General features: G+C 41.1%; 1 protein-coding gene across 1 annotated transcript in view; it reads left to right on the top strand.

The window, feature by feature from the left end:
- The window catches only part of nsmce2 (NSE2 (MMS21) homolog, SMC5-SMC6 complex SUMO ligase), a 223,567-nt gene extending 219,822 nt beyond the window's left edge, over positions 1–3,745 (top strand). The window contains exon 7 of the mRNA XM_003219395.4: positions 3,358–3,745. Coding sequence (XP_003219443.1) covers positions 3,358–3,472 — 115 coding nt within the window. The 3' untranslated portion in view covers positions 3,473–3,745. The remainder of the gene's footprint in view (positions 1–3,357) is intronic.
- Positions 3,746–12,113: the final 8,368 nt, after the last annotated feature.

The raw sequence follows: 12,113 nt of genomic DNA, 5'->3' as shown, positions 1-12,113 counted from the left end.
CTAGCATGGGATCTTACAAACCAGTTTGCCGACACAGAAGCTCAAAAGACTGTACTGCATCCTTATGTTTTATCTAGAGAGGACGAGTGTTGGATCCTTCCTCAAGCACTTCATCGCTGGCCTTGTCCTCAAAAAAGTAACTGATGTAATGAGTCATTTCCATCACTTTTGCCTAGGAAAAATAATTATTTGTTTGCCTGTCAAAATCAGTCTTTGCTCTGCATTTTCAATGACATGTTCTCTGCTTCTGGGCCTTTTGCGTAGTTTGGATTACAAATGGAAACAAATAGGACAAGAACTGCTCGAATTCTGAATGTGTGCCTGGAGCAGCATGTAGCCTTATTCTGCTTCTATGATTTGATTTGATTTTTTTTAAAGGCAAATACCAGGTTAGCAGATAAAGGAACAGCAAGAGAAAACCTTGGCAGCTAGAGATTGTGAAATGTGAAGAGAGAAAGGCTGGGAACACAAATAGGAGATCCAAAGGAGAAAGCCCGAAACAGTGGTAGATGTCACGCTATATTGCTAGCCATGATGGAAAACCTTATATCCTTAACCAGAACTTGGAAAAGTTCCTTTTTGGCAGACTACAACTCACAGAATCTCACAGCCAACGTGGCCAGATATAATGGGACCAGCCATGGCCATACTGGCTGGGAGATATTAGGAGTTGTAGTCCAAAAAAGGAATTTTTCTAAGGTATTTTCCCCTATACAGGATTTCTCTACACACTTGGAGTGAAAACAGGAACTTGAAAAACTCAGAGTCATGGAGAAGGTTCAGTTTTGAAGACTTATGACCACATTGTTGTCTGTCTTCTCTCTATCAGTCAGAGTAGAATCATGTTGTCTGGGGGATTCCGGAAGGTGTAGTCACATTTCTATTTTAAACATAATCTCTTGTGCCTTTTCAGCTTTTCCATATTTTTACCTGTTAATCACATTGTCTCTTAATGAGGGCTAGAAGCTTGGGACTTTAAAATGAAAAAGTATCAGATTCAGGAAAGCTAAATCTGAACTACCCAGTTCCTTGCCCGAGCTATATTTGCTGGCATTGCAGAAAGAGATACAGATCTGGCTCAGTTGAGAGCTGGAGGTTTTTCTGTGTTAAGAATTGATTATTTCTCATGGCATTTGCTTTGCTGCAGTTTCTGAGTGTGGCTCAAGGCAAACCACTTAAAAAATTGCCTTCACCTGTTCCCCTGTCTCTTCAGACTCATCAGCAGGCATTCTGGGATGAGAAAGTCAGAGTTATCATTTGTACAGTTCTTTGAAGCCATCAGACAATATGCAAAGATTGCAGTCTGTAACGCTATTACCCATTATTACCACCATGGGCAAATTGTGCTCCACTTAAGACAGATCTCGGAGCAGGAACATTCATCAATCTCGGTACACTCATTCTCCCCAAGGCCATCCATTCCCACCTGCTTAGCTAATTATATTCCCCGTCATGTGTCTCCCCAAAACAGGTATGTGTTAGCCAGCTAGGAAAGTCAGCGTGGAATCACATCATGCAGCCGATCTGAGGAAAAGAGAGTCCCAATCAAATCCATGATATGCTCCCACTTTTAAAATAATGTTGTTGTTCTCTAATATGCATTAAAGAAGGAACTACATAACAGTCTATATTAAATAAAACAAATTGAGAAGGGAAAGATAACCATCTCGAACCATCAAGGGAGATCCAAATTCTTACACATATCTGGCAAAATCAAAAATGTAGAAATGTACAAAGGTAGAACAATCGCACTTTTAAGGCTGCTATAATCACTTTGTTCCACATAAGTAGAGTCTCACTTATCCAACATAAATGGGCCAGCAGAATGTTGGATAAGCAAATATGTTGGATAATAAGGAGGCATTAAGGAAAAGCCTATTTAACATCAAATTAGGTTATGATTTTACAAATTAAGCACCAAAACATCACGTTATACAAAAAAAAATGACAGAAAAAGTAGTTCAATACGCAGTAATGCTATGTAGTAATTACTGTATTTATGAATTTGGCACCAAAATATCACGATGTATTGAAAACATTGACTCCAAAAATGCGTTGGATAATCCAGAATGTTGGATAAGCAAGTGTTGGATAAGTGAGATTCTACTGTAATAAGTATATAGAGCCATACTGGTTAAAGCAGCAAAGTGGGGAACTGTGTTAACATACTGGTTAAAGCAGCAAAAGTGGGGCCCAATTTTTGGACCCTGCAGAGATTGCCACACCCCTGTGCAAAAAAGCAAAAGAATCTGGAAGTGAACAGAAATCTTGAAAGTGGTCAAAAGCCCACTTCTTTTTTTTAAAAAAATGACATATTTTTAAAAACATTAAACAACTGGAAAATGCAACCTGTTTTAAACAAACAAGGAGGATATCAAACAAACAACTTGTTTGACATCCCTCTGTTCCCACTCCTGACTTTCAAGGACATGTTTCAAGACTAACCTACAACGATATATGTTAATCCCAAGGAAAAGGGCTAATATAAACAGATGTTCATATATATTAATACATGATCTATTAATAAAAAATGATCTGAAAAAAAAGGTGGGGGGAGATTGCCTGAATAGTGAAAACAAATGCAACTCTATTGGGAATGCATTTCAAAAATGAGAAGCTACTATTCTAAGTTGGTGTGGTCTCCATTTCGGATGCCTTCTCTTAATGTCTGGAAGCATGTTAGCTGGAGATCCCGAATCATTCCAGAGTTTGGAATTGTTGGCCCATGAGACCCCTTCCAATTCTAGGATTCTAGGATTGTGTGCTCCTAAGCCATAATGTCTGGGTTTTTGGGATCTGCAGGATTTTCATTGATTGAGATCTTGCATCTTCCACCAGGGTTTCCCAGTCAACCCCTCTAGGGTTCAAAGTTTTCCTTCAAAAGCCCCTCTTCATGGCCATTCTGGGGCTAGTAGGGAGTGAAAGGGGATTGTGAGAGTGAGGCTAATATTTCCCATGCCCAGAAACAGACTGGTAACATGTCCCACCAAGATCTGCAGAAATATCAGTAGAAAATGTTATTGATGTGCATGTGAGTATGTGACTTAGCCAGACACTTCTCCGATTGCATTTGAGGTGTGGGTAGTGGTGGTCATTGCAATGGGTGGAAGAGAATGCCATTGTCTGCAACAAGACTGAGAAAAAGACATAGACGGGTGTCAGATGGACACTTTTGCTACTGTAATGGAAAAATTGTGAGATATGCACTCCTATTTGTGTTTGATTTTACATCGCTTTGAAATAACCAGTCAGACCCACCATTGTGGATTCAAGAGAAAAATAATGAGAGTTCCATTATGTTGATTTGGGTGGTTTTATTGTTTTTGCCTACTAGAGCTGCTTTTTCCTTCTTTACAGCTGCCCCACAATTGGGTGCAACAACCGCAACGTCCGGAGATCTGACCTGGTGCCCGACGAAGTCCTCAGAAGAACAATCGACAGCCAGAGTAAACAGAGCCCGTCAACACAGTAGAAGTCGGCCAGCTCTCCCGTGGTTGTTGCGACAAAGGGAATGTGGTGTTAGAAGAGATAAGTTGCTGATTGTCAGGTGGTTGTGCAACAGATTGTTATTCCAAGTATTCCAATTGCAGGCAAAGTTGAAGGTCTGACCTCTGTCCAAAAGCATCCTTTTGCTTCTTTGAGACTGCCAAGTGTAAGATCCTTGTTTTCCTTTGTTTTTTAAAAAAACATTTAGTCCTGTGTTGAAGTCCCACATTTTGTAAATAAAAATGAGAGGCCCATTGCAGTTGCCTTCATTTTTCTCCTTATTCTTCTCCTTTTCCTCAAGAACAAATGTTTTGAACTACATCTCCTAGGATTCTGGGATTTATAGCTTAGAAAAGTAACTTTCTGCAGGTCTATTCCTCTGCTGCCTGCTGAAAATTTTCATTATTACATTACAAAATATTTCCTGAATTGGAGGGAAGAGATAGGAAGCATGTAGCCTTTCAGATGTTCCTGGCCTGTACCTCCCAGCAGCCCCAGCCAGAGTAGCAGTCCAATAATGTCTGGAATTGTCACATTATTTCTATTACTACTTAAATCTTTAAACAATAACAGTCTGAAACTATTATTATTGGATGTTTCCTTTATAGATTTATTAAATGAGTCAAAGACTCCATCCCCTACACTGACCTGATGGGTTAAAGACAACTTGTTTCAGCCACAAAATCCACAAAACAGTATTCCTTTACTGGGCCAACTAAAAAGCACAAAATACAAAATGCAAGCTTTCAAACCTTAATTGCTTTCTTTGTGAGGTAAAGATATTTAAAATAATATAGGAGAAAAAACATAACTACAGTAGAGTCTCACTTATCCAACATAAATGGGCCGGCAGAATATTGGATAAGCGAAAATGTTGGATAATAAGGAAGGATTAAGGAAAAGCCTATTAAACATCATATTAGGTTATGATTTTACAAATTAAGCACCAAAATATCACGTTTTACAACAAATTGACAGAAAAAGCAGTTCAATACACAGTAATGTTATGTAGTAATTACTGTATTTACTAATTTAGCACCAAAACATTGCAACATTTACTACAAAAACATTGACTACTAAAAGACAGACTGTGTTGGATAATACAGAACATTGGATAAGTGAAGCTTGGATAAGTGAGACTCTACTGTATATTCAGAGTTACCAACCTATATTTTGTCTCAGATGTTGTCTCACTTGTTAGTTAAGATGGTCTAGAGCAGTGGTTCTCAACCTGTGGGTCCCCAGATGTTTTGGCCTTCAACTCCCAGAAATCCCAACAGCTGGTAAACTGGCTGGAATTTCTGGGAGTTGTAGGCCAAAACACCTGGGGACCCACAGGTTGAGAACCACAGGTTGAGGGATATGCATGAAGGCAGGGGGCTATTTTCTCATACATTGTCATGTATGAGACAAAAGACAGTAAAAGGTGAACATTTCAGGTCCATTAGCAGCAGCAAAGTAACTTAAGCTACAGTGTCTCATGACAGAAAGTTCTGGCCATGTATCTCATGCGACTCCAACCGCAAGCTGATAGAAACTGAAGAAATAGGCCCAAAGCAAAGCTTAATTTTAGATGCTTTTCTCTAGAGGGAGTGAAACTAGGATTAAGAAAAGGAGGGAGAAGATTAACACACCCATTCCTTATCTGACTTGCTGCTTTTTAAATTCTGCCTAACAAATGGGTTCCTCTCCACTGAGTTGGCAAATACTGTGGCTTCTGCAGATGATGGATTTCACCTTCCAGAAGCGCCTGTTGGTATGGCCAATGGTAGAGAACACAACTTGACCTGCATCTGAAATGTTAAGTATCCTTCAGCTCCACCACCAACCCCTTTAAAAGGGGAGCTAAATCAGTATGTTGCAATGGTTTTAGTGTTGGGCTTCAACTCCAGAAGTTTCCTATTCTAAAAAGACTATAAAAATACTTGAGGTTAGAAGAAAAAAATAAATAAATGTTAAGTAGAGACGACAGAGCCCCGGTGGCGAAGTGTGTTAAAGCACTGAGCTGCTGAACTTGCAGACCGAAAGGTCCCAGGTTCAAATCCCGGGAGCAGAGTGAGCGCCCGCTGTTAACTCCAGCTTCTGCCAACCTAGCAGTTCGAAAACATGCAAATGTGAGTAGATCAATAGGTACCGCTCTGGCGGGAAGGTAACGGCGCTCCATGCTGTCATGCCAGCCACATGACCTTGGAGGTGTCTACAGACAATGCCAACTCTTCGGCTTAGAAATGGAGATGAGCACCAACCCCCAGAGTCAGACATGACTGGACTTAATGTCAGGGGAAACCTAAGTAGGGACGTAATAAAGTAAGACAGTGAGCTATGCTGTCAGGCCTCTATGTTGCCTGGGATTAAGGGTACAGGACCCCAGTGAAAGTGGGTTAACCATGAAAGGAAGACTATTTTTTTACCTGTGAGAACACCTCATTATGAGTCATTAGGTTCTCCAGCACAACTCTGTGGGTTAACTTCCATTACAGAGTCACACTGGAGGACCTAAAGATTCCTAGAGACCATAGTAATCAAGTCCGCAGATAATCAAACCTGCAAAAGTTGAAACTGCAAATTTCAAGGGATGATTATAGTGAGAGAAAGTTATAAAACAAGCAGGTGGATCAACCAATGATGGACACAGTTGAGAAGGAAGATATCACATGGTAATTTGTTCCACCTAAGATAAAGGAACTGTCCCCTCTTCTTCGGTTATATATCAGGTGTAATGACTGCTGAAGGAAACAGTTTGTCAAAGGGAGAAGTCAAATGGTGTCCAGTTCCAGCCATGCCTCATGTCCCCTTTGGATGTCACCAGCTGGCATGTCCACGACTGGAGGTTGTTCTTCTTGGAGTTGTTTTCTACACAAAGCCCAGTTGCTTCATACTTACGCAACACACCTTTAAATGATAACTCCTGGGGATGGGGGGAGTAAGCCCCTCTTTTTGAAGTGTCCTTGTTGCAGGTGCAAGTGTTTCTGGCTTTTCTGGAGCGTGACGAATGATGAGGGTGTGCTGGAGGAATGCCAGCAAAGCTGCAGGGCAGCATTTTAAGGAAAAGAGCATAGGGGCCATTGCATCAATTGCCCTGTGTGTGGAGGATGGAAACTATTGCCACATATAGAGCTGTTTTACCTATCCTTCGTCCCTGACCCCTCTTAAGCAACCGGCGTGAAACCCAAAGGGCGAACTCAATGTATAAACAAGAGACGAAAGCAATCAGGGAGGAGAAATTTGGGGTTTGCTTTATGAAAGCCGGTTCACCTTGAGCTGCATGCCTGCAGAATTGGTGACCCATCCACACAAATGCTGACGATCATTGTTGCCATTTGTAAAAATGAGGAGGCCCAATTCCCCTGTCCCCAGAGGGATTCTGACTCTCTCTTTCCAGACTGCCCCAACAGGTTGCACAAGACTGCAGGAGACATGAAAATGATTACCCTCCATGATTGTGCTTGAGATTATGATTCTGTCCCTCCTTGTTGTTGCAGTGGTACTATCACTTAGGAGCTGCTTCCGCCCAAGTTTCTCCTTCCATCTCCTAGAGCAGGAGCAGAAAACCTGTTGCCCTCTAAATGTCGGACTCCAGTTCCTATCAGCACTAAACATCCTGGTCAATGGTTATAGTACAACAAAATTTGAAAAGCCACAGGTTCTCTCATCCAATCCTTGTACGCACATATATACTGCCTTTATGACCACCACCGCCATCATTGTCTTCACAAGCAAGCTACAACCCCTGGAAGGGTCATGGACTTCACTCTTAACTGGGAGAGTATTTAGGCTGTAGACTCCAGAAACGTTCCCCTTTTTGGATAATTTGCTGGAAAGACATGTCCACCAGCTACTATCTTCTTTTAATGTGAACCCTGTTGCTGCTTTGTGGGGCTTTAGCTGTTTTGTGGGACATTGTGGGACATTTAGCATGTTGTGAACCCAAAAATAAAGACACCAGAGAACATAAAGGAGCCCCAATAATAAAATAGAACAAATGATGTGTGACATCCTGTTGGCATTTGATGCATACTTGCATTTTATGCATTATTGTTGATGCAGTTTTACTGTTGTGGTCACTGTGTAACATCAGCACTCCATTCACAGCTCCATACACAGAGTCCCATGTGTAACCATTGGACATGTTGCCTATTCCTGGATCATGCATAATTTCAGCAGCGCAATATAGCACTTGTTGCATTGGGATTCTAGAGATAGCTATTGCATATTTCCCATTGTGTGATGGAGTAGACCCTAAGCAAGCACACTGACAGGTACACAACTGGTTCCACAAAGTCATTATTCAGCGAAAGGGTGGGGTACCAAAGCTACCGCTCAACTAGATGAGTGTAGGCTAACATTTCACAAGTATGGTGTGGGTTCTTGGCCATTGTGTCATGGCTTGCTCTTCCACAGTACCATAGTCCTCCCTGAGAAGTTGAGAGAGACAGCCATTAGGGAGTAACACTGGGCTAGACATATCTGATTGAGGGCATAGCGGGGGGTATTTATGAAAAAAAATTCTTGGGAAAAATGACTGGGAAGAAGGGGATGTTCTTATACTAGTATTTCAAGTATTGGTAGAAGACTAACTTCTTGGTCTTTATTTCCCAGTGGAAGTTCTGCTCATATTCTTCCCTGGATGGACTTTCTTTTCTTTATTCTTTCAAAGCTCCCAGTCATTGAGCTGGTTGTCCTCAATCAGTCATTGGGTTATGGACCTCAAAAGGCCATAGCACCCAGAATACATTTATCCCATTGGATCTCAGAAGCTAAGTAATGTTAGACCTAGTTTATATTTGAACTGGACACAACCAGATAAGACTAGGAAAGAACACCACTTGAAACCAGATGAGCTATTGATGCTACTAAATGTTAATCACAGTGGACTAACTTGACCAGGGATCTGACACATAATTATAAAGTAATTTCCTATGTTCCCATGTCATGTAGCCATGCAAGAAAGCCATTACTACAGCATCTCCAAAGCCTCTCCTTAAATTCTTGCTGATGAAAAAGATTCCACCATCTTCCGTTTCTGAACTCCTTGATCTGGTTGACGTAATTCTCCAAAGCATTTGCTTATCTTTGCCATTCTATTCCTTCCTCCACTGCTCAAGTTTACTGTAAGCTTCTTAGTATATAAGGCATCAGATTCACTGATAGCATTGTATAAATAATAAACAAAACAGTATGTAACACCAGGACATCAATGCCTACGATGCTAAACTTTCTAATTGGAAGAATACAAAACTCTCACTGCACCTTTCTTTTTCTAGTGATGACAATAATAAAAAATAGAACCCAAGCTGAGTTTTTTTAAAAAAAAATTCTCTGCTGTGGGCACAGATGTTGCCAAATTATCCCTGATAAGACAATCACATGTCTCTACAGGAAGAACTGATAACAAACTTCTGACACACAAATCACAACAAAGGCCGCTCAGATTTCAGATTTCCAAAATAAAAAAAGAAAATGAAAATCATGCAATCCCTGGATAAATAACAAACAGTCCATGCTTAATTGTAAGACTTCCAGTCACCCCTTTTGAACTGGATACGGGAACATTTGTTTAAATGAACCCAAACATTTGCATAACTTGGAAAAGTTACTTTGAGACTACAACTCCCAGAATTCCTCAACCAAGCTAAATCTACATTAGAAAGGCCAATTGCCATTATGGCCTGTTGTCACAAATGGTTTATATCTGAGAACTTGGGCAAAATTCTTTTCTGGTTCTCTTACATGATATATCTTCATTTGGGGCTGTTATTGTTAGGATCATAGCAAACACAACTTACACCAGATCAGTCTATTTCTGTGACTTAGATCAGACAAATGGTTGGACTTATCTAAGGTAGTATCTCATGATCCTGTACTGGACAATTTCAGCTGAAAGTAGCCTTATATTCCTTCAGAACATGTCTCTGGACCTCACTGTTCCATCATAGGCTATTTAAATCATTTTCATATACAGGTGCTGATTTGGCTTCTCAAAAACCTCTGGACCACTCCATTTCTGTCTCCAAAAAGGGAGTGAATTGATTTTTCTCAAAGCCTTTAGATCAATGGTTCCCAACATTTGGGCCTCCAGGTGTTTTGGATTTCAGTTCCCAGAGTTTCTAACTGCTGGTAAGCTGGCTGGGATTTCTGGGAGTTGAAGTCCAAAACACTTGGGGGCCCAAAGGTTGGGAACCACTGCTCTAGATTCAATTGTGATTTGATTATGTTCCTGTTTATCCAAAGGTGAACTGATTATTTCAAACAGGCTGTAGTCATCATCCCTCACCTCACTATTTAATAAAGAGATATAGAGCATGCATCTACAGTGTAGCCTTAATGCAGTTTAGCACCACTTTAACTGCCATGGCACAATGCTATGGAATCATGGGAGTTGTCATTTTAAGAAGGTCTTTTCTCTGCCAAAAAGTGCTGCTGTCTCACGAAACTAGTTATGCTATGGTTCATAGCATTAAGTCATAGTAATTAAGGTAGTATATTGTTTAATTAATTCTACAGTATAGATGCCCCTTTAATCACCCACCATACAGGGCTCTTGTCAGGAGAAAATACAGGAGAAGGGTACACTTTCTTGATTGAATTGAAGACAATGCAAAAATATAACCATAAAGAATAGTAAAGGTAAAGGTTTCCCCTGACGTTAAGTCCAGTCGTGTCCGACTCTGGGGGTTGGTGCCCATCTCCATTTCTAAGCCGAAGAGCTGGTGTTGTCCATAGACACCTCCAAGGTCATGTGGCCGGCATGACTGCATGGAACGCCGTTACCTTCCTGCCGGAGCGGTACCTATTAATCTCACATTTGCATGTTTTATTTATGTATTTATTATTCAAACTTATATGCCGCTACTCCCCTAGGGCTCAGGGCGGCTTACAAGAACAGGCTAAAATCAACAATTTAAAAACATCTTTAAAACATCCTAAAAGCACCTTTTTAAAAACATCAATAACAGAACTCAAAAACCTGCCAAACTGCTTTTTTTTTTTTTGAACTGCTAGGTTGGCAGAAGCTGGAGCTAACAGCGGGTGCTCACTCCGCTCCCCGGATTTGAACCTGGGACCTGCAAGGTCTGCAAGTTCAGCAGCTCAGCGCTTTAATGCACTGAGCCACCGGAGTGTTAAATAAATAGGTATTAAATAAAAATACAACGTCATAGTGTAGCTTGGGCCCCTACAAAAGATAATCATTTCAGTTTGGTCCATTTTGCCTCTGCCTCCCCACCCTAGAAATCATAAAGTGTGGAAAACATGCGTTTGGGAACTCTTGAGGACACAGAACATTTTCCTATTAAAACCAATGTGCTCATGGTGGATGAATAATATTTGCCTGCCCCCAAAAATAAAGCCAAGGAGAGAGGAAATGAAAGACACTGAGTCAAGTGTTTTCACTTGTGTAATCATCTTCCAGGGGGCAAAAGGGGGAGAGAGCAAAGGACTGAATGGGAGCTTGAGAGCCTCGCTCTCTGATTTGCAAATCTCCTATCACAGCAACAAAGGAAGCTTTCATGCTCTTTAGATTGGAAAGGAGCACAGTCAGGAGTTTGGTGTTCATGAGACGTTTGGCTGGAGTCCTTTGGTGCGCTGGCACGAACTCCCGTCTCCTTCGCTGGGGCTAATGATGCCCTCCAGCCGTAAGAAGCGAGGTGCCTCCATCAGAGGAGCATGGGAGCAGTCATGCACCCTCTGGGGATCGCAGCCACTTCCCGTCATTGGATCTGCCCAGGATGCCTCCTTTGACAATAGGGAGAAAGAAGGGAATGGGGCAGTGAAAGGGTGGGACTCGGCAGAAGGGTCAGAATGAAAGGCTAGCAGTTGCCATATTTTGAAGTGAATAAAGATCTTATTTGATGGAAGAGTACAAAGAATACCAGGTGAGGTAAGTTACATGTCAGAGAAAGGAACTACCAAATTCACATCTGAATATTCAACACCTAAGAAAACCTTATGAAATTCATGGGGTCATTATAGGTTGACAGGCGACTTGAAGGCACATACAGCAAATCTTAGGCTGGATCTACACTGTCCTATATCCCAGGTTCTGCTTATCTGAGATTATCTGACAGTGTAGACTCAGAAAATCCAGTTCAAAGCAGATAATTTGGGATCCTGAGATACAGGGCAGTGTAGATCCAGCCTTAGTCTTCCTTACCAAAGGAAACTTTAAATATTCACGAGGTCACTGTAAAGCAGTGGTTCCCAACCTTTTTTTGGCCAGGGACCACTCTACAACATTATAATATAATAATAACAATAAAACTTTATTGTTAACAATAAAACTTTACTCCTCACGGGGACTCAGGGCGGCTTACATGGGGCAAAGGCCCGACATCATAATTGAACAATAAACAGCGGCATAAACACAATTCACAGTATAAAAAGATAACAGTGATACAACATTAGTACCAAAAGGGTTACGAATCAGTTTTTGGTCAACTTTAGATTTGGTTTGGTTATTTGGGGTGCTGACTCCAAAAATTGCATTGGATAGACCACATCAGCTTTAGTTTCTGATACAGAACGTGTGCCATTCAGTTGTCGCCATCTGCTCACCCACAGAAAACAATATTTAATAATCTAGAGCTGATGTGGTCTATCCAATGCAATTTTCTGAATCAGCACCCCAA

Source organism: Anolis carolinensis, chromosome 4, assembly GCF_035594765.1.
Source record: "Anolis carolinensis isolate JA03-04 chromosome 4, rAnoCar3.1.pri, whole genome shotgun sequence".
Classification (NCBI taxonomy): domain Eukaryota; kingdom Metazoa; phylum Chordata; class Lepidosauria; order Squamata; family Dactyloidae; genus Anolis; species Anolis carolinensis.
This window is presented reverse-complemented; position numbering and strand designations above follow the sequence as displayed.